Source organism: Cervus elaphus, chromosome 16 (assembly GCF_910594005.1).
Source record: "Cervus elaphus chromosome 16, mCerEla1.1, whole genome shotgun sequence".
Classification (NCBI taxonomy): domain Eukaryota; kingdom Metazoa; phylum Chordata; class Mammalia; order Artiodactyla; family Cervidae; genus Cervus; species Cervus elaphus.
Genome location: NC_057830.1, coordinates 9,089,471 through 9,111,215, shown reverse-complemented (window position 1 = coordinate 9,111,215; position 21,745 = coordinate 9,089,471). Strand labels below are relative to the sequence as shown.

The following is a 21,745-nucleotide window of genomic DNA, read 5'->3' as shown; positions in this document are numbered from 1 at the left end:
TTATCATTATTTTTCATATTAATAGCTATCCTTCAAACGTGCTTATTTTGTGCCAGGCCACTTCCCCACCCCCCCCAGGGGCATTAGCTCATTTAATCTTCACCACGTCCTTCTGAGTTTTGGTACTCCTATTATCCCATTTAAAAGATGGGAAAACTGAGGCACTGACATCACAACCCTAATGAGTGGTAGAGCTGGGATTTGAACTCAGGAAGCTTGGCTTCAGCGTCTGTGTTTTTAGCCACTTACAGACGGTCCTTAACTTGACAATGGTTCGATTTATGATTTTTCCACTTAATGACGGTGCAAAAAGTGAAACTGTACTTGGAGTGTTTGATTTTGATCTTTTTGATCTTCTCCTGGGCTAGCGATATGCAGTACGATTGTCTCTGTGACACTGGGCAGCAGCAGCCACAGCTCCCAGCTGACCGTGGGATCACAAAGGGAGACAACCCACACACTCAAACCATCTGAACCAGCACAATCATTGTTTCTCGGTTTTAGTATGTGTGTGTGAGACAGGTGCTCAGTCGTGTCTGACTCTTTGCGACCACATGGACTATAGCCCACCAGGCTCTTCTGTCCAAGAAATTCTCCAGGCAAGAATGCTAGAGTGGGTTGCCTTTCCCATCTCCAGGGGATCTTCCTGACCCAGGGGTCAAACCTGGGTCTTCTGCATTGCAGGCGGATTCTTTACCATCTGAGCTACCAGAGAAGCCCTGTTTTTAGTATCAGTTCAGTTCAGTTCAGTCACTCCATTGTGTCCGACTCTTTGCGACCCCATGAATCGCAGCACGCCAGGCCTCCCTGTCTATCACCAACTCCTGGAATTTACTCAAACTCATGTCCATCGAGTCGGCGATTTTAGTATAGCATTCAATATGAGATATTCAGCACTTTGTTGTAAAATAGGCTTTGTATGGAGGCTTCCCTGATAGCTCAGTTGGTAGAGAATCCGCCTGCAATGCAGGAGACCCTGGTTCAATTCCTGGATCGGGAAGATCGCTGGAGAAGGGATAAGTTACCCACTCCAGTATTCTTGGACTTCCCTTGTGGCTCAGCTGGTAGAGAATCCGCCCGCAATGCCAGAGACCTGGGTTCGATCCCTGGGTTGGGAAGATCCCCTGGAGAAGGGAAAGGCTATCCACTCCAGTATTCTGGCCTGGAGAATTCCACGGACTGTATAGTCCATGGGGGTCACAAAGAGTTGGACACGACTGGGCAACTTTCACTTTCAGGCTTCGTGTGAGCTGATTTAGCCTAACGATAAGTGTTCTGAGTTTAAGGTAGGCTAGGCTAAGCTGTGATGCTCACTAGGTTAGGTGTATTAAGTGCATCTTTGACTTAGGATGTTTTCAGCTGACATTTGCCGTATGGGGCTGTAACTGCATTGGGAGTGAAGGACGGTCTGTATACACACAGATCACATGGCCCAGCAAGGGGCTGGTTCCAGCTCTGCCCTGTCAGTCAGCCGTGGGGCAGCAGGCAGCAGTGGGTGGGCTGTCCTCACTGTCGCTGTGGCCGGAAGCAGGCCCTGACCGTGCCCTCTGTCCTGTCCTGCCCTCCCTCTCCAGATGTGGACGTCCTCCAGCGGCTGGGCCTCAGCTGGACGAAGGCGGCGGGCGGCCGGAGCCCCCCGCCCCCGGGGGTCATCCCGTTCCAGACGGGCTTCATCTTCACGCAGCGGGCCCGGCTCCAGGCTCCCACGGCCGCCATCATCCCTGCCGCCCTGGGCACGGAGCTGGCGCTGGTGCTCAGCCTCTGCTCCCATCGGGTGAACCATGCCTTCCTCTTCGCCGTCCGCAGCCGGAAGCGCAAGCTGCAGCTGGGCCTGCAGTTCCTCCCCGGCAAGACTGTGGTCCACCTGGGGCCCCGGCGCTCCGTGGCCTTTGACCTCGACGTCCACGACGGGCGCTGGCACCACCTGGCCCTGGAGCTCCGCGGCCGCGCGGTCACCCTGGTGACGGCCTGCGGGCAGCGCCGGGTGCCCATCTCGCTGCCTTTCCACAGGGACCCAGCGCTCGACCCTGACGGCTTGTTCCTCTTTGGGAAGATGAGCCCACAGGCGGTCCAGTTCGAGGGGGCCCTGTGCCAGTTCAGTATCTACCCCGTGGCGCAGGTCGCTCATAATTACTGTACCCACCTGAGAAAGCAGTGTGGACAGGCTGACACCTACCGGCCTCAGCTGGGACCCTTCTTCCCCCGAGACTCTGGCACACCCCTCACCTTCCAGAGCGACCCCGCCTGGCTGGGCCTGGAGAACCTGACCACTGCCATGCCAGCCCTGGGGTCACGGCCGGCAGGCAGGGGGCCTGGGGTGACCGTGCCCATCAAGCCCACGAGGACTAGCACCACAGGCCCGCCGCAGCCCATCCCATCCCATCCAGCCTGGACCCCCCTGCCCTCCGCCAAGCTATCAGCCAGTGAAGGGCCTCCTCCCGTGTCCCCGGTCCCTCCCACCAGCTCCCCCAGATCTGTCCAGCCATTGCAGAAGAACACAGCCACCAAGACCCCCAAGAGTCACCCTGCCACACCTTTCTCATCAGCCCTTTCTCCTTCAATTACCCCGGTCAGAAGCCCCCGCCCCACCCAGAAGACAGCTCTGCCTGCCTTCACAAAGCCAGCCCCACCCACCAAGAAGCTGGTGCCACCTACTTCCCAGCCCATTTCTGCCAAAGTCTCCCATTCCACAGCGAAGCCGATCCAGAGGAACTCCGGCATGCCCAGACTCCCGCCACCCAGTGCCCGGCCCCTACCTCCAGCTGCTGGCTCCTCTCAAAAGCCTTTGCCCCCAGTGGTCCAGGCTGAGGCCAAGATGAGTAGTCGTGCCAGTGAGCCGGCTCCTGCCCGCACCAGCACACACAGACCTCCCCCACCCACAGTCCCACCCTCATCACCTGTCCCCAGTCCTAGCCCTCCCAGGACCGCTCGGCCACTGGCCACAGCGATGCCTCCCACCCTCGCTCCTGGTTCAGCCTCCACTGGAAGCAAGAAACCCACTGGATCAGAAGCCACAAAGAAAGCCAGACCCCGGAAGCCCGTCCCGCTCAGATCCGGGAAGGCAGCCCGAGATGTCCCGCTGAACGATCCGACAAGGGAGTCCAGCCCCAGGCAGCCCCGGGCCAGGCAGCAGAGCTCCCCGGCCCCAGCGCGATTCCTGTCCTCCAGCCCCCAGCCCATGAGTACTGGCTATTCGTTCTTCCACCTGGTGGGACCCACACCTTTCCTGCTGCTGATCGGACCTCCGGGACCCAAGGGAGACTGTGGTTTGCCGGTAAGACTGGGTGGGTGTGCGTGCTGCTTGGAGCTTGAGTGACTGATAGGGGCGGTGGGGCGGTTGCTCTTGATCAGGGCAGAGGAGGAGAAACTAGAGCGAAGAGCTGGTTACGGGCAGAGCCTTGACCTGAACCCAGCCCCCCCCCCCATGCCTCCGTCTCTCCCATATTCATGAATTGCACATCCTGCCTCAGATCTGTGGTCCCCTGGGATGAACTTGGGTCTGGTGGCCCCCTCCAGGTAAGAGCACCTCTGGGCTTTGGTTGGCCCAAGCCCCAGGTGACTGTGCGCTAACATAACCATAAAGGTTGAGTGGCTGAAGGAAAACCACGAACTGACTGGCCCGTGGTCCTGCAGTCCCCAAAGGCCACCTCTCTGACTCCTGGACCAGAGCTCCTCCCGTCCCCTGGCTTGTCCACAAGTTTCAGGCGAAGGTTGTCCATGAGTAGTCCTGAATATGTTTTGTTTGGCACATGCAACATTGTTTAAAAAATATTTAATAAGTGATTAATATTTTTTGAATGTGAGAGATTTCTTATAAAAGACGGGGTGACCAGCTTTTCTTGGAAGAGGGAGAGAGGCAGTGGCCCGTGGGTTGTGGCCAGGTTGCAGCCCGCTCCTGTCTGTGCTCATCCACACAGCTCTTGATTGGTCTTCCAACCCAGTCCTTTCATCTTGTTTCTTTTACCTGCCCGGCTCCTGTAGCCATTTGATTTGTGGGCCCTGGTAGAGGAGTTTGGGGTAAAAAGGGTCAGGGTGAGCGTGAACAATCAAGGAAGAAAGAAAGAACATTCCACGTGCAGGAGACGTCTTGGGGTTGATGCCTCCAGGGTTCCTGGGACTGTCTCCAGGGGCAACGACCTTTCTGCAGCTGGAGGCCAATTCCTCCGGGGCGGGGGGGGGGGGGGGGGGGGGCGGGGGAATTGATGAGATGGCATTTCCAGAAAGCTTGGCCTCCACTCTGTTCTCCTGCCTTGGAGGTGACCACCGTGTGGGTTCCTCCTTCCCGGGGCCGAGTCTCCCGCCAGGCCCCGGGCTTGGGGTTAGGCTCCCCGCAATGTGGAGGCACTGGCAGATGCTGGGAATTCCCAGGCCTTACAAACACACTTAATGAGTTTTAATAATCATGAGGAATAATATTTATTCAGTCTGTCTCCAAGGGGACTGAGAGCCCGTTTTTATTATAACCATATTGTAGAACTTATGGAAATTGTATGCATTGCTTTGCAATTATGTCAACATTCTGCTCAGGTCCCGCATTCTGAAATTGGCAGGGTAGGGAGCGGGGAGCCGAGGGAAGCAGGCTTCTCCCCCTCCAGGCTACCCGGTCCTGCTCAGGCACCGGGTACCTTTGGCCTGGGACAGCTCAGCTTCCCTCACAGGGGCTGGCTGCGAGGTTGAAAGGGGGTGCATTGTCCCCCTCTGACAGAGGAGGGTGAAGTGTAGGGTCTCCACGCCGCCCAGTGGAGGGGGCCAGCCCTGTCCCCCAGGGCTGTGTGTGATGCAGAGCAAGAGAGACCATGGCTGAGCCTGCAGAGCTGGAGCAGGAGCAGGTTCCCAGGGTGTAGACTCTGCCTCGGGGCTGCTTGGCTGCCTGAGCTGCGGACTTTCCTCCTGGAGTTTAATGATGCGGGTCAGCAGGAGGTGAGGCCTCCTGCCCGAACTGGTCTTGAACTCCTCCCACCCTGATCAAAGAAGGTGCTGGAGTTGACCTATTCAGTGGATGGGTGCTTAGGGATCATTCAATTCACCCTCGCCATTGTGCAGGTGGGGAGCCTAGAGACTGGGTCCAGAAAGGGCCAGGATTCACTCCAAAGCCACACAGCATGTCGGAGGCTGAGCTGAAGTTTACGCCGCAGCTCCAGACCCCAAGATCAGCACATTCCAATCCACCCCCTAAGTGTCCTCTCTGAGACGCTAGGACTCAGGGCTTAGAGGCCGGGGGCTTGAGAGAGGGAGGCCTTGTCCTTGATCTCAAGTGAAGTGTTCAGTGTCTAGAACATCTTCTGTTTCTATACCTGGCACATTCATGAGTAATTTCCAAACATGGAGCATCTTCCTTTAGGACCTTGTAGAAACTGGTCTAGAGGGTAGGATGTGTGCCCTGACCCCTGCTCTATGAAGGAGAGGACTAGGGCTGGGGAGACAAAAGCCTTGGCCAAGGGCACCCGGAATGATCTTGCAGGAGGAATTGGGATGCAATTTCTGCGGGGACCATGGCTCTTCCTGCTCCTCCAGCCCAGAGCAGATGAGGGCAAGAGGGAAGACATCATTCTGTCTGGGTGCCATCCTGCCTGACGTCCTGTGCAATCCCCTCATCCTGCCCGCCCCCCAGCTCGGAAACTCATCTTACTCCAGTAGGAACCAAGAAACTTCTAGAAGCTTTGTCCAGTCTGCTGTGGCAAGCTGATCATTTATATTTCACCGGATAGCAGAAATTATTAATCGAAGTGGCGTCTTTGAGCAACAGAGACAGAACTGATTCTGACAAGTGTTCCTTCTGTTCTCCCTTGTCCCCACCCAGAACCCTCATATGTATTCGGGATGTAACCCCAGCAGAGCGGAAGCTGCAGTACCCGGGCATGAGATTTAATTGTCTACAGTCTGGGTACGCACCAGTCTGGGTTTAAATCCTGGTTCCACTCCTTACTAGCTCTGCAGCCCTGACCCACACTAGGCTTCAGTTTCTGCAGAATGTAAGAGGATAATAGCTCCCACCTCCTGTGAGGAAGCGAGTTGAGGGCTCTCCAGGGCCACCTGGGAGTTCTAGATTTGTTGGGTGATATAGGGAACTTCTTTCCGCTCCCTGAGGCTGTCTCTCCTCTGTGACCGGCTTTGGGAGAATTCCTTTCTTAGAATTCACTGCAGGTCCTTTCAGAGCCTGAGAAGGTTTTCTTTCCTTTTCTAAAAAAAATAATTTTTATTTGTTATTTATTTTTGGCTGCGCTGGGTCTTCAGTGCTGCACGGGCTTTTCTCTAGTTGTGCCTGGGGGCTTATTGCAGTGGCTTCTCTTGTTGCGGAGCTTGGGCTCGGGTACACGGGCTTTAGCAGTTGTGGCTCTCGGGCTCTAGAGCACAGGCTCAGTAGTTGTGGGACATGGGCTTAGCTGCTCCACTATATGTGGGATCTTCCTGGGCCAGGGATCAAACCTGTGTCTCTTGCATCGGCAGGCAGGATTCTTTACCACTGAGCCACTAGGAAAGCCCCAGAGAGGGTTTTCAAGGCTGTATCTGACCTGTTCCGCGTGGATCTCAAGGGGCACGGGAGAGACTGGCAGAGACTGAGACACAGCTCTGGCCCAGGCTGGCCAGGAGTTGTAGCCACTTCGAGAGGGAACTCTGTGGGAGCCCCGGGAGCGGCGGGGGGGGGGGGGGGCGGGGGGAGCATGGAAAAGCTGAGCTTGGCCCCGGGTGAGTAGGGGCGGGGAGGCTGCGGTTCACAGAGGCTGCACAGAAGCCGCACAGAAGCCCCACGCCCAGGAGGAGGCGAGTCAAGGCCTTATTTATTCACGCTCAGGCCGCTGGCATTTGCACGCCCTTGCACTTTTTCCAAGCGTCACCTCGGGGAGACCCGGCTGAGCGCCTGGCCTGCAGCAGATACTCCATGACTATCTAGAAGATGAATGAAGGAATTTGATCCTTACGAAAAACAGGTCGTCCTGACACGCAGGCCAGGCTCTTTGAAGTTACACAGATCTCTGTTGCCGGTGGGGTAAGAAGGGCGCATGGAGTGCAAAAGCACATAGAATTTGGATTTGGAATGACCTGAGTTTGAACCGTTGCCTTATCCAGCCATCTTTTCCTTCTTTCAACAGATGTTGAATGAGTGCCTTCTGGGTGCTAGGTGCTGTGTGACCTTTGGCAAGTCACTTGACCTCTTTGAATCTCAGTTTTTACCTCTGTAAAAAGAGGGTATGGCACCACCTGCTTTTCCAGGGCTGGGTGGGTTGTCTGCCTCCAACATTAGAGTCTGGTTAGGGATGCGCTGATGGCTGAGGCAGGGGCACTGTCCCCCTGAGAACCAAGAGCTTCCGGCACAGGAGGGCCTTCCTGCTGTTGGCGGTTAGGAATAAGAACTAGATCGTGAGTCGTTTACCCCTTGTCCTGGCATCATCTAGAACACAGGAGAATGGAGGGGTGTTGGCTCCATCTTTGGTGTCTCCTCTTTGAGCTCCTGCTGCGTGCCAGGCTGTGTGTGGAGCAGTTGGCACGCTGTGTCCTGTGGCCCAGGCAGGGAACAGTGTAACCGAGGGGAGTTTAAGGAAGAGACTGTTTACAGAGGCGCGGGCACCGGCAAGGGAATCAACAGGCGCTGGAGAGGCGCATGGGGTCCCACCTGAAGGTGCAAGAGGAGGGGAAGGTGTTGCCACGAGCCAGGGCGTTAAAATGTGAGCCGGGGTCTCCGACAGGAGCTGGAGCCAAATACAGCAAGGAGGGAGAAGGGAGAGAAATGCCCCACCCACCCTCTCCTGCTCTGCAGTTTCTTGCTGGGCCCGCCCGTTGACCAGACTCAGCCAGAAGCCTGGGGGTGCAGCCTGTAGATGGGGGCTTCCCAGGACACAGAATGGATTTGGAGAGCGAACGGAGAATTCCCGGCACACATAAACATTATCTTGGAAAAAAAAAAAATATATATATATATATATATATGTGGCTATTGTAATCCCATTTTACAGCAGGGCAAACTGAGGCCAGGAGGCACAAGGAGATGAAGTAATTTGTTCAAGGCCTCACTGAGAAGCCCTGTCTGAGTATTCTCTTCCCTAGGACAGAGACTGGAGAGAGCTCATGACCCTGTGGACTAACCTTGGGAATAATCTTGAGCTCAGATAGCGATGGAGGAGCCTTTTGAGATCCCCTGCCTCCTGCCACCTAGCTACCAGGCACCGAGCAGAGCCCTGAGAATGAAAGGTCATTGCTTAGGGTCACCCAGATGTTAGCAGCACGGTCAGGACTGGACTTGGGTCTCCCAGGTCCCAGGCCTGCGAAACCTCTCTTGCTTGCTGCCAGGGGCCAGGCCAGCCAGGACTTACTTCCTTCTGCAAAGCTTGGCAGGCGGGCTCTTGTCGCTGGACACAAGGATGGACTTGTTCCGTGGGATGGGGTTCCCCGAGGCCTGGCTGTCGGGGGCCGGGACCCTTGGGGAAAGCCCAGAACGGCTGCTTGTTGTTTCTATGGTGCTGTTTGCGTGAGCCCACCTCCCCCAGACAGGCCTGCGGCCCCCGCGCCCCTCCCCCTCAGCTCCAGGCCCTCTCAGAGGCCCCGTTGTTTGCAGCGTGGAGTGGAAAAATCCCACCCCGGCCTCGTGAATCATCCCAGAGTCACTCGCTCAGGCTTCAGGCCTTGGAAAGAAATGGCAGCATTTTTCCACTGCATGGGGAGCAGGCAGGGTCTCGGATCAAGCGAGAGGGGCAGGGGGCATCCAGCCTCGCTGAGTGTGGGAGGGTCGGACCTGGGAACGCACGCGACTGGGCAGCTGGGCTGCCGTGTCAAGGAGTGCAGCTGTGAACTCACCTCACCAGGCCGGGCCATGGGTCCTGACTGGCACTTAAGTCTGCTCTGCAGATGTTGCGGATGAGGTCAGACTCCAGGCTGGATGCCCCCGTTTCTGGGGCAGGAAGCGTGCCAAGAGGGTGTGTCCAGGCCTCTGCAGTGACGGCCCTCCCAGGGTCCACCAGGGAGCTACACCCCGCAGAGACTGTCCCTCCCTGGAGCCCTACCCCAGCCTTCACTCTGCTGGGCCGTGGCCCCCTTCTCTAGGAGCTGGGCATGATTTCACCTTTTCTCTCCCGCCGAATAACCTAGAAGAGGAAATCATCACCACCCAGAAATTCAGGAGATGCCCAGTGTCGGGGAGGTTCTGGGATGTTCATTTCACAGATACCTATAGAGAGGGGACTGGCCCAGGTTTGCACACCTAGTCACAACGCACCTGGCCAAGATTGTGTGGATGCTCCCCAGGATAGAATAAGTCAAACCCAGCTTCTCTGAGCTGTGTGGCCTAGAGTAAATCACTCTACCTCTCGGAGTCTCTCTCTGCTTTCTCACCCGTGAAAAGGGCTTGGTCATGAGAATGACACCTACGGGAATGCTTGGCCTCAGACCCCCGCATTTCCCTTTGATTCTGGGTCATTCGGAAGAGGCGGGCCGAGGAAGGGCCTTCTAGGAAGGGAGATCTTTTGCTCTCCCCCAAAACAGATGCTGAGGAAGGTGGTGGCTTGATGTTTTGAGTTGGGGAGTTTCCAGCAGCTTGCTTAACAGAAACAGCACTAACTTTCTGGGCATGAACTGTGTGCCAGGCACCAGGATTAGCACTTTTTATAGATTATCTGTCAGCGAGGTGCTCTTACCGCCTCATTTTACAGTGAAGGAGTGAAGCCTTGGAAACTGGAAAGAACTCGGCCAAAGCCACACAGCTAGTAAGCGGGGGTGCACAGTGTGCACCCAGGGCCCTGTCTGATACTGTATTCTACTGCTCCTCAGGGAGAAGCAGAGTAGGCTGGCCTTGATTCTCAAACCTGCAATGGTAGATAGAAGACTAGAAACTGTCTACCCAACCCCTGGGCTCTGGACGGAAGGAACGCTGCCGGCTGCCAGCTTGGCCAGAGGTACCTGGAGGCTTGAGGTGCCCAGGACTTGCCTGAGGTCACGCAGCAGCCCCCCTCCCTCCAGCTGGGGCTCTTTCCAGTGACCCAGGGGCCTCGGTGGTACCCATATCTGCCTGTCTGGCTCTCTCTTCTGATGTTTTTTTCATGGACGAGCAAGCACGTGGCGTTCACAGACCAGAGCTGTGAGCCGAGGCTGCCCAGTGTGAGATCTGGATTAATTACCAGCCAAATCTTACTGGGTTTTCAACACCGATTCTAACTCTGGGCAGGAAACCTGGAATCTCATTGATGGTTATTTGAAACAAATGAATTCCCCAGGCCTCACACATCCTCGAAAGCCTGGCTTCCGTTGAAAGTTCTGTGTTCAGTTCTTTACATCAGGCACTCGGTTAATCCTCCTTTTCCCCTCTGATGTAGACAGGACAGGAGCTGTGGTGTAGGACAGCCGCGGAGACTCAGGCCGCAGGCTCTGTGCCAAGTCCCCAGCTAGTAAATAGTGAGACCAGCATTTGCATGAAGGTCAGCCTGCGGCTCTGCAAGTCTGCTCGGGTGCCTCGCTTCCTATGGGAAGGAAGAGAACTGAGAACAGACAGGTGCTGCCCGAATGCCGTGTGGCAGGATTAGGCCTGTCTTATGGGGGAAATGGGGAGTGTTGTTGAGCCGGGAGATGCCTTGGGAAGGTGAACCTCGCTGTGTGGAGGAAGACGAGAGGGGAGAGGGTGGAGGTGGGGCCCAGACCAAGTGAAGGAGGTGATGCAAGTTCTTGGAGGGTGATGATGGAGGCTGAACCCGGCTATGACCCCTGGACTAGATGGGACGTTTGAGCGACGATTGCATACTAGGCACCGTGTTATATGTTTGCCATCTCATATCATCTTTGCAGTAATCTGATGAGATGGGTATTATTGCCCCATTTTATAGGCACAGGCTGGTTATGGAACCTGCCCAAACCCAGCTGGTAGGTGGCAGCACTGGGATTCGAACCTGAAAGCCTTGGCGTACACCCTTTAGTGACACTGACTCTCTGTGTGTGACTCAGAGATGCCGGTGTGACCTTGGACAGGTCCCTTCTCTGCTCAGGCTCTGCAGAGAAGTTGGCTGAACTCTGAGGTCTTTTGCTGTTTTAGTTTCTCAAACATTTGGCTGAGGCTTGGGGAGAGAGAGATGACTCATATCCCATTAATTCCTTTGAGGAGACCATGGTCTAGTGGGAGAGCGGGCTTCTAAGCAGACAATTCCCCGAATAAAATACAGTGGCCTTTAAGGCAGAGGTAAAGAGGGGACTTGGCCCAATTTGGGGGAGGGATCAAAGAAGGCTTCCTGGAGGAGGCGATGCCCTGAATTAGCTATGTAATAAAAGATGAGAGCTTCAGAGACCAAGAAACAGCAGCTGCCAAGACCGGAAAGCCCCAAAGAGCAGAATTCCTCAGGTTAGGACCTCAAGGGACCTCTCTTCTCAGCTCTGGGGTCTTCATGCCCAGAGCTCTGCATAAGTTTGTTGAATGACTACCTGATCCCATTCTATTCTGCCACGAGGCACTGATGCTATCTTCCTGCTTTTTATTCAGGGTCCCCCTGGACTGCCTGGGCTTCCTGGACCTCCTGGCGCACGGGGTCCTCGGGTAAGTGATCACACATCGTGCTTGAGTTCTGGTTGTTTCAATGTCCTGTATCCCTTTGCCCCTGGAGTCCCAGCTTCGCTGTGTGTCCTCATGCTGTCTGGCATCCCTTTTCCACGTTGTCCATTGGAGCGGACGTGGGGTTTTTAGGGGTCACTGGGTGTCCAGACGAGGCATGGGACAGTGAGAACCTCTTTCAGGGTCTCAGCTGTCCATTGTGGGTATCACCTTTGGCAGCCTGGAGTAGAGTAGGGGTTTCTGCAGATCACATCCCCTCAGCTGATGGGCTTTGGTGTTCAGCTGGGGAAAAAGCTGACTTGGAAGAGCATGACCCTTGCATCCATCTTCCCATCTCTGCTGGGCCAAGCTGGGGTAGGGATGCTGACAGAGGCAACCAGATGGGCCATGCCAGGGATGGGGCGAGCTCCCCATGCTGAGGGGTTCAACCAGAGTCTGAAGGATGGCTTGGCAGGGTTTTGGTGGCTGATAGGAGCTAGCCCGAACCTCGGAGTGGAAAATATTAATAGCTCTGGTCTGTTATGGCTGGCATGTCACTTAATGCTGCCTTACTTGATCCCCTCTCCTTCCAAGACCCCCATGGGCCAGTATGATCACTCTCATTTAGGGATGAGAAAACCGAATAACTCAGAAATGGAAGAGCCAGGACTGGAACCCAGCTCCTAACTATATGATACGGGGACTCTTGAGGGTCCTCTTGAAGAGAAATCTCTCCTTTTCCCAAGGGGGCTCAGACCCACGGCGCCTGGCATCTATGCCCAGGCTGAATCAGCCTTTCCCACGCTGGGTGCCTGGCGAGGCCCTGGCAGAGATAGCTGCCTGGGGCATATTTTTAGCGCTGAGCCCAGCGGATGGTTCTGGTTATGCAATTACTCGAGCCCTAGTTCCCTCCAGACCTGGCCCTGTGCTCCCTGGGCCCAGGACTCTGGAATCTGCTGTCTGAAGTGGCATTTCCTCCTGACTTTGGAGTCTCCATGGAGCGCTTGCCCAGAGCTGGGGACACATGGACATTGCTGGCCAAGGGACCTTGTTGCCTGGGACCAGGACGTGGCCCCAGGACCTAGCATCCCAGGTGCTGGCAGTCTGCCTGCGTCTCTAAACACCTTCTGAGCCCCCAGCTTCTGCAGGACCGTCCTCCTGACCCAACGTGTCCTCCTTTGCAAACTCCTCCTCCATCCGTGGCTCAGATCAAATGCTCCCTCCTTTTCTGATGATCACCTCCTTTTTGGAGCTCCTGTGGCAGTTAACTGCATGGATTCCTCGGTAGAAAGCTCACATTGACCATTGAACCCTGTCACCTGAGTGGCATATGCAGGATCCCCTCCCAGCTTTCTAGCCTTCCTGATAAATAAGTTCCAGCATTATCCCATTTTACAGGTGAGGAAACTGAGGCACAGAACGATGCAGTTACTTTGACTAAAGCCAAGCATGGAGTAAACGCCAAAGCCCAGATTGAACCTGGACAGTCTGACTCCAGAGCCCATGACCTTAAACTTCCCGTTGTGCTGGTTTTCCCTTCTACTTAGCTGAGCCCCTCTGGGCCAGAGACAGGTCCTATTGACTATTCTTTCTTACCTGATGCCTAGCAAAGTCCCCTGCGTCAGAATGTGCTGGGCATATGGTTGCTGACGGGTTCTAGTCTAGGAGTCAAGAACATTTCCCGTGAGAGAATGGATGCATGTACATGTATGGTTAAGTTCTTTTACTGTCCACTGGTACCTGTCACAACATTGTTTGTTACTTGGCTATCCCCCAATACAAAAGAAAAGAGAAAAAGAGTGTTTCCCGCCCCCCCCCCCCCTCCCCGGCCCCGGAAGCTGTGTGACCTTAGGCAAGTCCTTTCCCTATTGTGAGGTTCAGTTTCTGCATTTATCAAACTTAGGATCTTGGTAAGGCATTTTCAGCCAAGATTCCTTCTAGCTCTGAAGTTCCACAAGTGAGGGAATGACTCTCTTGACATCCCTCTCAGGCTCTTGGAGGACTCCCCCCGCTCCCTGGAGCCCATCACCCTGTTTCTAGACTGGAAATTCCATAGATCGTAAAATTCCAAAGATAATACATTGCTGGGACTAAGCAATCCCAGTTCCTCTGTACAGATGGTGGTGGCTCTGGGGCTCGGGGAGGGGTCGGGGCCTTACCTGAGGTTGCCCAAGGCTTCGTGGCTTGGCCCTCTCCACCTCCACAGACTCCCCTGGCCCAACCGGGGGAATCCCTCGGCCTCCCTCCACTCAGCTTTCTGGGCTGCAGCGTTTGTAGAATCGGTCTGCTTGGCTCCCAGTCAACTATGCGGTTCGTTTCTCTGCAAGGCAGTGAGTGGCTGGAGAGGGGAATGAAGGTGGGGGCGGGAAAGCAGGAAGCCCCCACCTCCCTGAGGGGGTAGCCGGGTGCTCTAACCCTCCATCTGTGGACAGCTGGGGGCACGACTGGGGAGAAGTAGTCATTCCTGACCTTATCTACCACACCCCTCATCTCGCTCTGGGGTACTGGATGTGAGGGTCCCCTCCTCAAACATCCTTCATCTAACCTTTTCCCAATTGGGGCTGAGCTTTGAGCTTAGAACCCAGGAGCCCAGACTGGGGTGAAGCTCTGAGGTCTTCCAGATTCCTTAGAGACCATGAGTTTCCCATAATTCATGAAATTGATGGGGAGACTGAGTCTGGGGAGAGGGGAGACTCAGAGCTGGGACCAGGTTGCATCTAGTTGACAGGATACAGCCTTTGGTGAAATATCAGGAAGGGGCTGGAGGGCTGATTATTTTGGAGGTTACCCATGACACCGTTATAAATCCCCTAGGCTGAGTGAGCTTCTGAACTCGGTTCCTCCTTGACATGGATGGAGAAGGGGAGGGTCCCAGCTCAGGCATGAAGGAAGAGGGAGGTGCCTCGGGCGGAGTGTGATGGGCTGCAGCTGGGAAGTTGGCCTTGAAGCGAGAGGAAGGAAGCGAATTCATACATAGCCAGATGAGTCAAGAGGGGCCACAGAGGAGGGCAGTGTGTCTGGAGGCTGTTGTGGTAGGGGGCACCCCTTGAGGTGCCTGTCTCCACCCTTAGTGCCTCAGATTATTCCTATTGGACAAAGACTCTCGGAAAGTAGTCAACTGTTAGGATTCTGTTTATATTACTGGGCTGCAGGATGCTAGCCCAGGGCCTTTGCAGAGAAAGTGGACATAAGGCCCCAGCTGTTATAAGGGACATTCAAATATGGCCTGGGAAAATCTAGTGCCACGAATAAGCCTTGGACTTGAAGCCAACAAACTGGGTTCCAGCCCTTGTTTGGCCACCACTCTGCTGTGTGACCTTGGCCAAGACCCTTTGACTCTCTGGGTTTAGTCTTCCCAGCTGTTTCATGGTCCCCGAGGGACTCTGTAAGCTCAGAACATGTAGGAATCTAAGGGAGAGAGCTCTGACTACCGTGGTGGCCGTAGAAGAGACGCACCCTTGTTCGGAGGTGGCCGAGTGCTCCCGTGACTGCGCGTGCAGCTCCAGAGGCTCATGCAGAGTCCAGTTGGAGTCTGAAGGGTAGAAAGTTTCCCTTAAGCAGGAGGAGTCCCAGAAGGTTCCCTGGAGGAAGTGGCATTAAAGCCAGGTCTTGAAGGATGGGCTGGGATTCATCTGGAGGGGATGGATGGGAAAGGCATTCCAGATGATGGAACAGCATGGCATAGGTGATGTGAGTAGGAAGTACCAGGCGTGGGGCAGGGCAATCGCTGAGTGTGCTCTGAGTCGAAGGAAGCAAGTGTGGGAGAGGCTGGTGGGGCCAGGTGCAGAGAGTATGCAGAGGTGATCCAATTCAAGGGCTTGTGCTTGGAAGCTGCACATCTGAGGTTTGTCCCTTAGCAGCCGGGTGACCTGGGAAAGTTGTAAAACTCTCTGGATGGCAGCTTCCTCATCTTGAAAATGGGAATCATGGTAGCACCTATCGTGTGGGTTAAAAAGGTAAAATGAGGTGATGTACAGAAAGAGCTGAGCACAGGGCCAGGCATCATGAGAGCCTTTCTGCAAGCAGCTGCCGTGGCCAGACTGCTGAGACTCAGCTATCGGAGAAGACCCAGTGGGCGGGCGGAAGTGCCAGGCCTTGCTTTAGGAAGTGGGATGCTTCTCTTTTCCCCTCATCTCTTTTTCTCTTTTCCCTTTCAGGGTCCTCCTGGGCCTTATGGAAATCCAGGCCTCCCTGGCCCCCCTGGAGCCAAAGTGAGTATATGTTGTGGGGTCTGGAGATACTGCCATGGGGTGGATGCTGGGGTTAAGGGCCCTGCATTGGGGGAAGCTTCTTTTCTTAGGGGCTCCTGGCAGGAGGACCTCAGAGTCTCCATGGAGGATCCATGTCTAGGCCACCAGCACTCCCTGAAGGCCTCCCACGTGCCAGGCCCCGGACTGGGCTGGAGACACAGCGAGGAGTTAGGAGTTTAGCAACCGGTGGGGAGGAGCTGGGCGGAAAAGGGTGTCTGGAACCTAGGGCCCTCAAAGCAGGTGGGAAGAAAGGTCATCTGCTGCTAAACAGGGGAGGGCCTTGGAGGTCCAGCCTCAGTGTGTTACTGGGTCATAGGACACACCCTGGGGAAGCAGGTCATTTTTTGAGCTGGGGAGGGATATGGAAAGGTCATGTTTGAGAAAATTCCCTGGATGCCGTGTGGAAGGTGGGCTGGGGGGCTGGGAACCAGAGGCAGGGAGACCTGGGGTGATACAGGCCAGCGTGGGGTGCGGGAGGAAGGGAATGGGTGCCTCAGTGACGTGGAGGTGAGGTTGAGAGGACTCAGTGATGGACAAGAGGAGAGAGACGGGGATTCTCTCTTTAGCCTCAGTGGCCAAACCAGGGAACTGGAGGAAGGAATGTTGCCTTTGGGAATCTGTAGCCCAGCCAGGCGGAGATGATGCGTGGACATTCTGAAGCTCAGGGGAGCTCTGAGCTGGAGATGGAGCCCTAGGGGGTGGCCCGCACAGAGATGCCACCTCTGGGCTGCAGAGGAGACCAGAAACCCAGCTGACTGGTGCTGTGATGACCATGGGGACTCCAGCTCTGGGGCGCCGGGAGAGACCGGAGCTGTCCAGGGCGGTGCGTGGAGTGAGAAGCCCCAGGATGAGTACGGGGCCAGCAATATTAAGGTTATAAGGAGTAGCCTCAAGTGATGGCTGGAGAAACAGGAGGAGGGGGCCAGGGGAGCCGAGAGCACAGCAACTGTGCCAAGAAGAGCGCGGGGCAGGCTGGGAAGGGCAGAGGGTCTGCCTGGCTGTCAGCTGTGGGGTAACCAGGTGAAGCGCATCCCTGGGCTTTGGTTGGCCTAGGCTCAGGGTCCTTTGCTAACCCATTACAAAGGTCTTGCAGCTTGCGGAAAACCGTTAGCCGCGTGGCCCCAGCGCATGCTGTGATTGAGGGCTGAGCATCCTCCATAAGCTAGTTCTGACTCCTGGAGCTCTTTCTGGGCCAGATGTACACAGGCAGCCCTGGGTGTATGACGGTCGGGTACCAGTGTGCAGAGCCCTGGCACGGAGCGGTGGGGGCGCTCGCCTCCGCCCCTGTGGGTATGTAACTTCCGCCAGGGCTGGGCTGGGGTCCTTTCTTGGAAAGTGTGCCCAGAGGCCTTGGGCCAGCAGCTGCCTGGAGGTGCTCTGGGTTTTAACAAGGCAGACACCGATGATGCCAAGCACTGTATATTGAACCCTTACTCTGTGCTAGACACTCTGCGTGCACTTCACGTAGCCTCATTTGATCTCCACAAAGACCTAATGAGATGGTAGAGTTACTGCACCCATTTACAGATGGGAAAACTAGGCAGATGAAGACCCTGCCTAGGAAATGGCAGTGGGACCTTGCCCCCATGAGTCAAGCAGAGGGTCCAAATTCTCCTTGGGAAACTTCTGCTTTGCAGAGGCTTCTGGTCTCCCAGGCCTGGGTAGATCAAGATGCTGAGGATTAGCCACTGTTTTGATTGCCAGGCTTGCTCAAGAATACGCCTTTCTTGGCCTGCTCTGGGACTGTTTGGTCCTCCCCCCACTCCCCCACCACTCCCAGACTTGACCCCCTGCTTCTGTGGTAGCAGATGCTCCATCAGCTTCTCCCCGGTCCACACCGGCCCCAGTCTGGCCTGCAGCCCACCCCTCATCCTGCCAACAGATGTAGGGAGGCAGGAGGAGGACCTACCAGCTGCCTTTCCTGCCATTTTGAGGAGCTGTTCTGAGTGTGGTGAGGGAGGCTCAGACCTGGCAGGTGAGCCCTCCTGCAGCTATATGGAGCCGGAACCTGTGACTCAGGGCCTCCTGGACTGGTTTCCAGCTTGCTTCTGTATAAACAAATAAGGGAGTGGGTTCCAGAAAATACACTGGAATGGGAGTTTTCTCCCAGTAGAACTTCCATTAAAATGCCCAGGGGAAAAGTCACGCCCTTTTCCTGGAAGCTTGACTGCGTATCTAAGAGGTGAGCCCAAGTGGATCGGGGCAGTTCAGTTGAACTGAAGGCCCCAGGCTGCTGGACTTTGGCCCTGGGCTGGTGTTCTTCTGTGGTTTGGCCAGGATGGGGTTAAAGAGAGGCGCTTCCGGGACAGAATTCCTGAGATTGGAAGAGAATGTTGTGGATCTGCAGGAACGGGTGTGATTCTGGGGAGAGGGTCCTTGCTGTTTACCAGATCCTTTCTGGGTCTGGGTGGTGACCTGGTGGGACTGTAGGGCTGGCTCCCTCCAGGCCCGGTGCTGGCTCCTCCTTTTCTGAACAGTGTTGGCTTCTAGAGCTACCTCTGGGACCACCCATCCGTTCATTTCCCTTCAGTGGGCAAACGATTGTCGAGCATTTTCTGTGCGCCGTTGATGGAAAAATCAGCCCAACAGGCAGGGCCTGCACAGTGGCAGGGAACCCGCCCGTCGTCTGCATGGGTCACAGTGGGCTCACTCCTGTACCGTATTTATTGAGCCCTTGGGAGCTTATGGCCTTGTGGGTTAAAGATCCCCCTGCCAGACTAAGGATGGGAGAGACTGGTGGATTGAGGAATCAAGAAGGGGAGACAGAGCAAAGTGAGGAACTTCATTGCTCTTGAGGTCAGGGGAGCAGAGACCCAAAGGGCCCGTGACTTGCTGGGGTCACTTGCAGTGACCAGCAGTGGCAGGACTGAATTTCAGGTCCTTGGGTTTTCTGGCTGGAAGACACTTATCAGGGCTCTACAGATGGTTCAGGCCAGAGCCAGGCTTCAGTCCCTTCTGCCTCCTCCAGAGCCAAGGCTTTCCTCATGTACCACATACCCATACGTTCCACGTTCAAACCCATCAAGAAGAGGGTTTGTCAGTTCCCACAGAGTCAAGATCAAGGACTTTGAGACTGAAGCAGAGAAGCCAGAACCCTGGGTGGATGGCATTAGCTGACCTTGGAGGCCAAGTGTTGAGTTATGTGTCTAGCAACCACCCTTGTCATGCAGGAGAGCATGGTGGTTAAGAGCACGGACTCTGGAGCCAGATGGTGGAAGTTCACATCCCAGGTCTGTTAGTAATACCTTCTAGTTCTGTGACTCTGAGCAAATTATCTGAATTTCGCATGCCTTAGTTTGCTCATCTGGAAAATGGGACAACAATAGTAGCTGTCCTCCCGGCATCCCCGGTTGTCATGAGATATAACTGAGTTAAGAGCAGTGCTGGCCTGTGGCGGTGGTCAGCTGTGTGCAAGGCGCCCAGTGTACAAGGGGGCACAGACAGGGACGGTTCCTGATCTTGTGGAAGCAAGATGAACACACCATGCAGAGGGCTCCACATGAGAGGCACTGGGTGCTCAGAGACCCCACAGAATGGCAATTGATCTGGTCTGTGAGGTAAGGCCTGCCTTCCTGGAGGGTGGGAAGGTTGAATCAAGTCTGAAGGGCAGCAGGCCACCAGGCCAAGGGGTGGGAGGAGGTTGGGGAGGGCAGCAGGCCTGCTGGGTGTGCTAAGACTTTTAGACTTCATACAAAGAGCAGTGGGAAGGTGTGAGGTTTGCAGCAGGCAGGACACGATCAGATGTATCGTTTTGCAAAGGTCACTTAGGCAGTTGCGGAAGCCGGGTCCGTGGCCATCAAGTCCATGGCCATCAAGTTGAAGGGTGGCCAGCGGGGAGGCCTGGAGCTGTGGCTGTGGTGATGCTGATTCTGGGCCAGGTGAGATCAGATGGGATGCAGGGCCCCGGTCAGGTGAGAAGCTCTGGGTCCGAGGTGGGCGGGGCTCTGACTATGCCTGTGCTGGGTGATGAGGCATCTGGCCCCTTTCTCCCTGGCAGCCGGCTGCCCCTTCCCTCCTCTGGCCTGCTTGGTTTGCAGTGAATTACTCAGGATTACTGTGAGCCCTTGGGCATCTGGGGAGGATAGGTGGGCAAGAGGGGCCATGCTTAGTGATCCGAGTGACTCCTTATAGGAGTCTTGGGCCTCAGACCCCAGCCTCCCCTTTCCCTTTCTCCAGTGACTGAAGTAGGACATACTCTTTAAGGAAAATGTGGAAAAGTCTAGAAAGTATCAAGAAGATAGCAGGCTTCCTGATCTGGCCCTGCCCAGCGATAGGCACTAATTGCATTTTAAACAGCCTATGCGTCCAGGACTGGCCAAGAACCTGACATACTTTGCAGGGTGGATGTTATTACCCCCATTTTACAGATGAGAAAACTAAGGGCCAAAATATCTAAGTAACTAGCCTATCTCTGATAAGTATCAGGGACAAAATTTGAATCCTCTGCTGTCTGACTCCAAAGCACATAGTTTTAGCGAATCCATTAGCTTCATAGCCCTTTAGCTCTGTAGATTAAGCTATATATGTATATATATATATTATATATATATACACACATGTATATACATATATATACATGCATGCTACATATATATGAATAATTTAAAATATGCTTGTACCTAAGTGCCATATAGTGTTTAGCTGTTATTTTATTAACAATTGCCTTGTGGAAAGACTGAACCAATCTATGCCACTGCTAGTATTAGAAGAGGATGTTTGTAAAAGATAATTCATTATTGCTTCCAATACACTGCACTGATCATCTATGAATAATTTTCTTACATTTGCTTTCTATTTGCATTTCACCATTTATGAGTTTGTTTATTTTAGGGGTTAGGATGTTGTCTTTTTTATTTGTAAACATCATTTGTGTTTATATATGAAGGTTTATTAAGGCTTCATCTATCTTACAAATTATTTTTGAGTTTATTATTTGCCTGTTGAGAGTATTCATGATGATTTTCACAAATGAGAGTGTTGCCTATTTTTTTTGAATCAACAATAACGGACGTTTATTAGTAACTTAGAGTATGTCAGAATCTGAGCCTTCAGGAAAGCCCTAATTTGGAGAGAGCTCTATCATAAGTAGGGGCTTCCCTGGTGGCCGAGGTAAAGAATCTGCCTGCACTGCGGTGGGCTGGGGTTTGATGCCTGGGTCGGGAAGATCCTCTGGAGAAGGGGATAGCAACCTACTCCAGTATTCTTACCTGGAGAATTCCATGGACAGAGGAGCCTAGCAGGCTACAGTCCATGGGGTCACAAAGAGTCAGACACGACTGAGCCACTAACACTACCATATGTAAAATGTATGATTCTTTACTTTTGTACTTAGACATTTCTTTCCCATTCTAGGACCAGAGAGGTATTCACTAATATTCCATTTTATAATTTCATTTGTAGTCAAAATTTTAAACCATCTGGAATTAATCTTTGTGGAAGTAGGTATGGGTATAGCTTTATTTTCCCCACAGTAGTTGATCATTTATTAAATATCTTTTCCTCCACTATTATATGATAGACCAGGGTCTATTTTAGGCCATTCAAATATGTTTCATTGCTATGTTTGTATATTTTTAGGCTAGTAAAATACTATTTTATGACAGTTATTATCTTTATACTGTGTGTCTCCCTCCTCCACTTATAAAAAATGTTCTGGCTATTTAATCTGTCAGATGAACTTTATGCCCATCTTAATAATTTCATTAAAAAAAAACCTCTCTTGGGGTTTTTCTTGGAATTGTGTTAAATGTGTTTATTTGTGAATAACTACCATCTTTAAAATATTAACTTTATCCATCTAAAACCATGCCGTATCTTCCCATTTGGTTGAGTTTTTTAAATGTCTCATAATAAACCTTTATAGTTTTTATTGCATAAACCTGGCATATTTCTTACTAAGTTTGTTCTTAGAAATTTCATATTTTTGTTGCTGTTATGAATGGAATATTTTCCCCATTATATTTTCTAGCTGGCTTTTGGCTATTGAAAAAGAACT

General features: G+C 53.7%; 1 protein-coding gene across 7 annotated transcripts in view; it reads left to right on the top strand.

Annotated features, from left to right (window-relative positions):
• COL27A1 (collagen type XXVII alpha 1 chain) overlaps positions 1 to 21,745 on the top strand; it is a 150,262-nt gene that overhangs the window by 11,818 nt on the left and 116,699 nt on the right. For all 7 annotated transcript variants that reach the window (XR_006334568.1, XM_043870590.1, XM_043870591.1 and 4 more), the window contains exons 3-5: positions 1,575 to 3,274; positions 11,453 to 11,506; positions 15,658 to 15,711. Coding sequence is in view for 6 of the 7 variants with exons in the window: in XM_043870590.1 (XP_043726525.1) it covers positions 1,575 to 3,274; positions 11,453 to 11,506; positions 15,658 to 15,711 (1,808 nt within the window). In the remaining variant the exon portion in view is untranslated. The remainder of the gene's footprint in view (positions 1 to 1,574; positions 3,275 to 11,452; positions 11,507 to 15,657; positions 15,712 to 21,745) is intronic.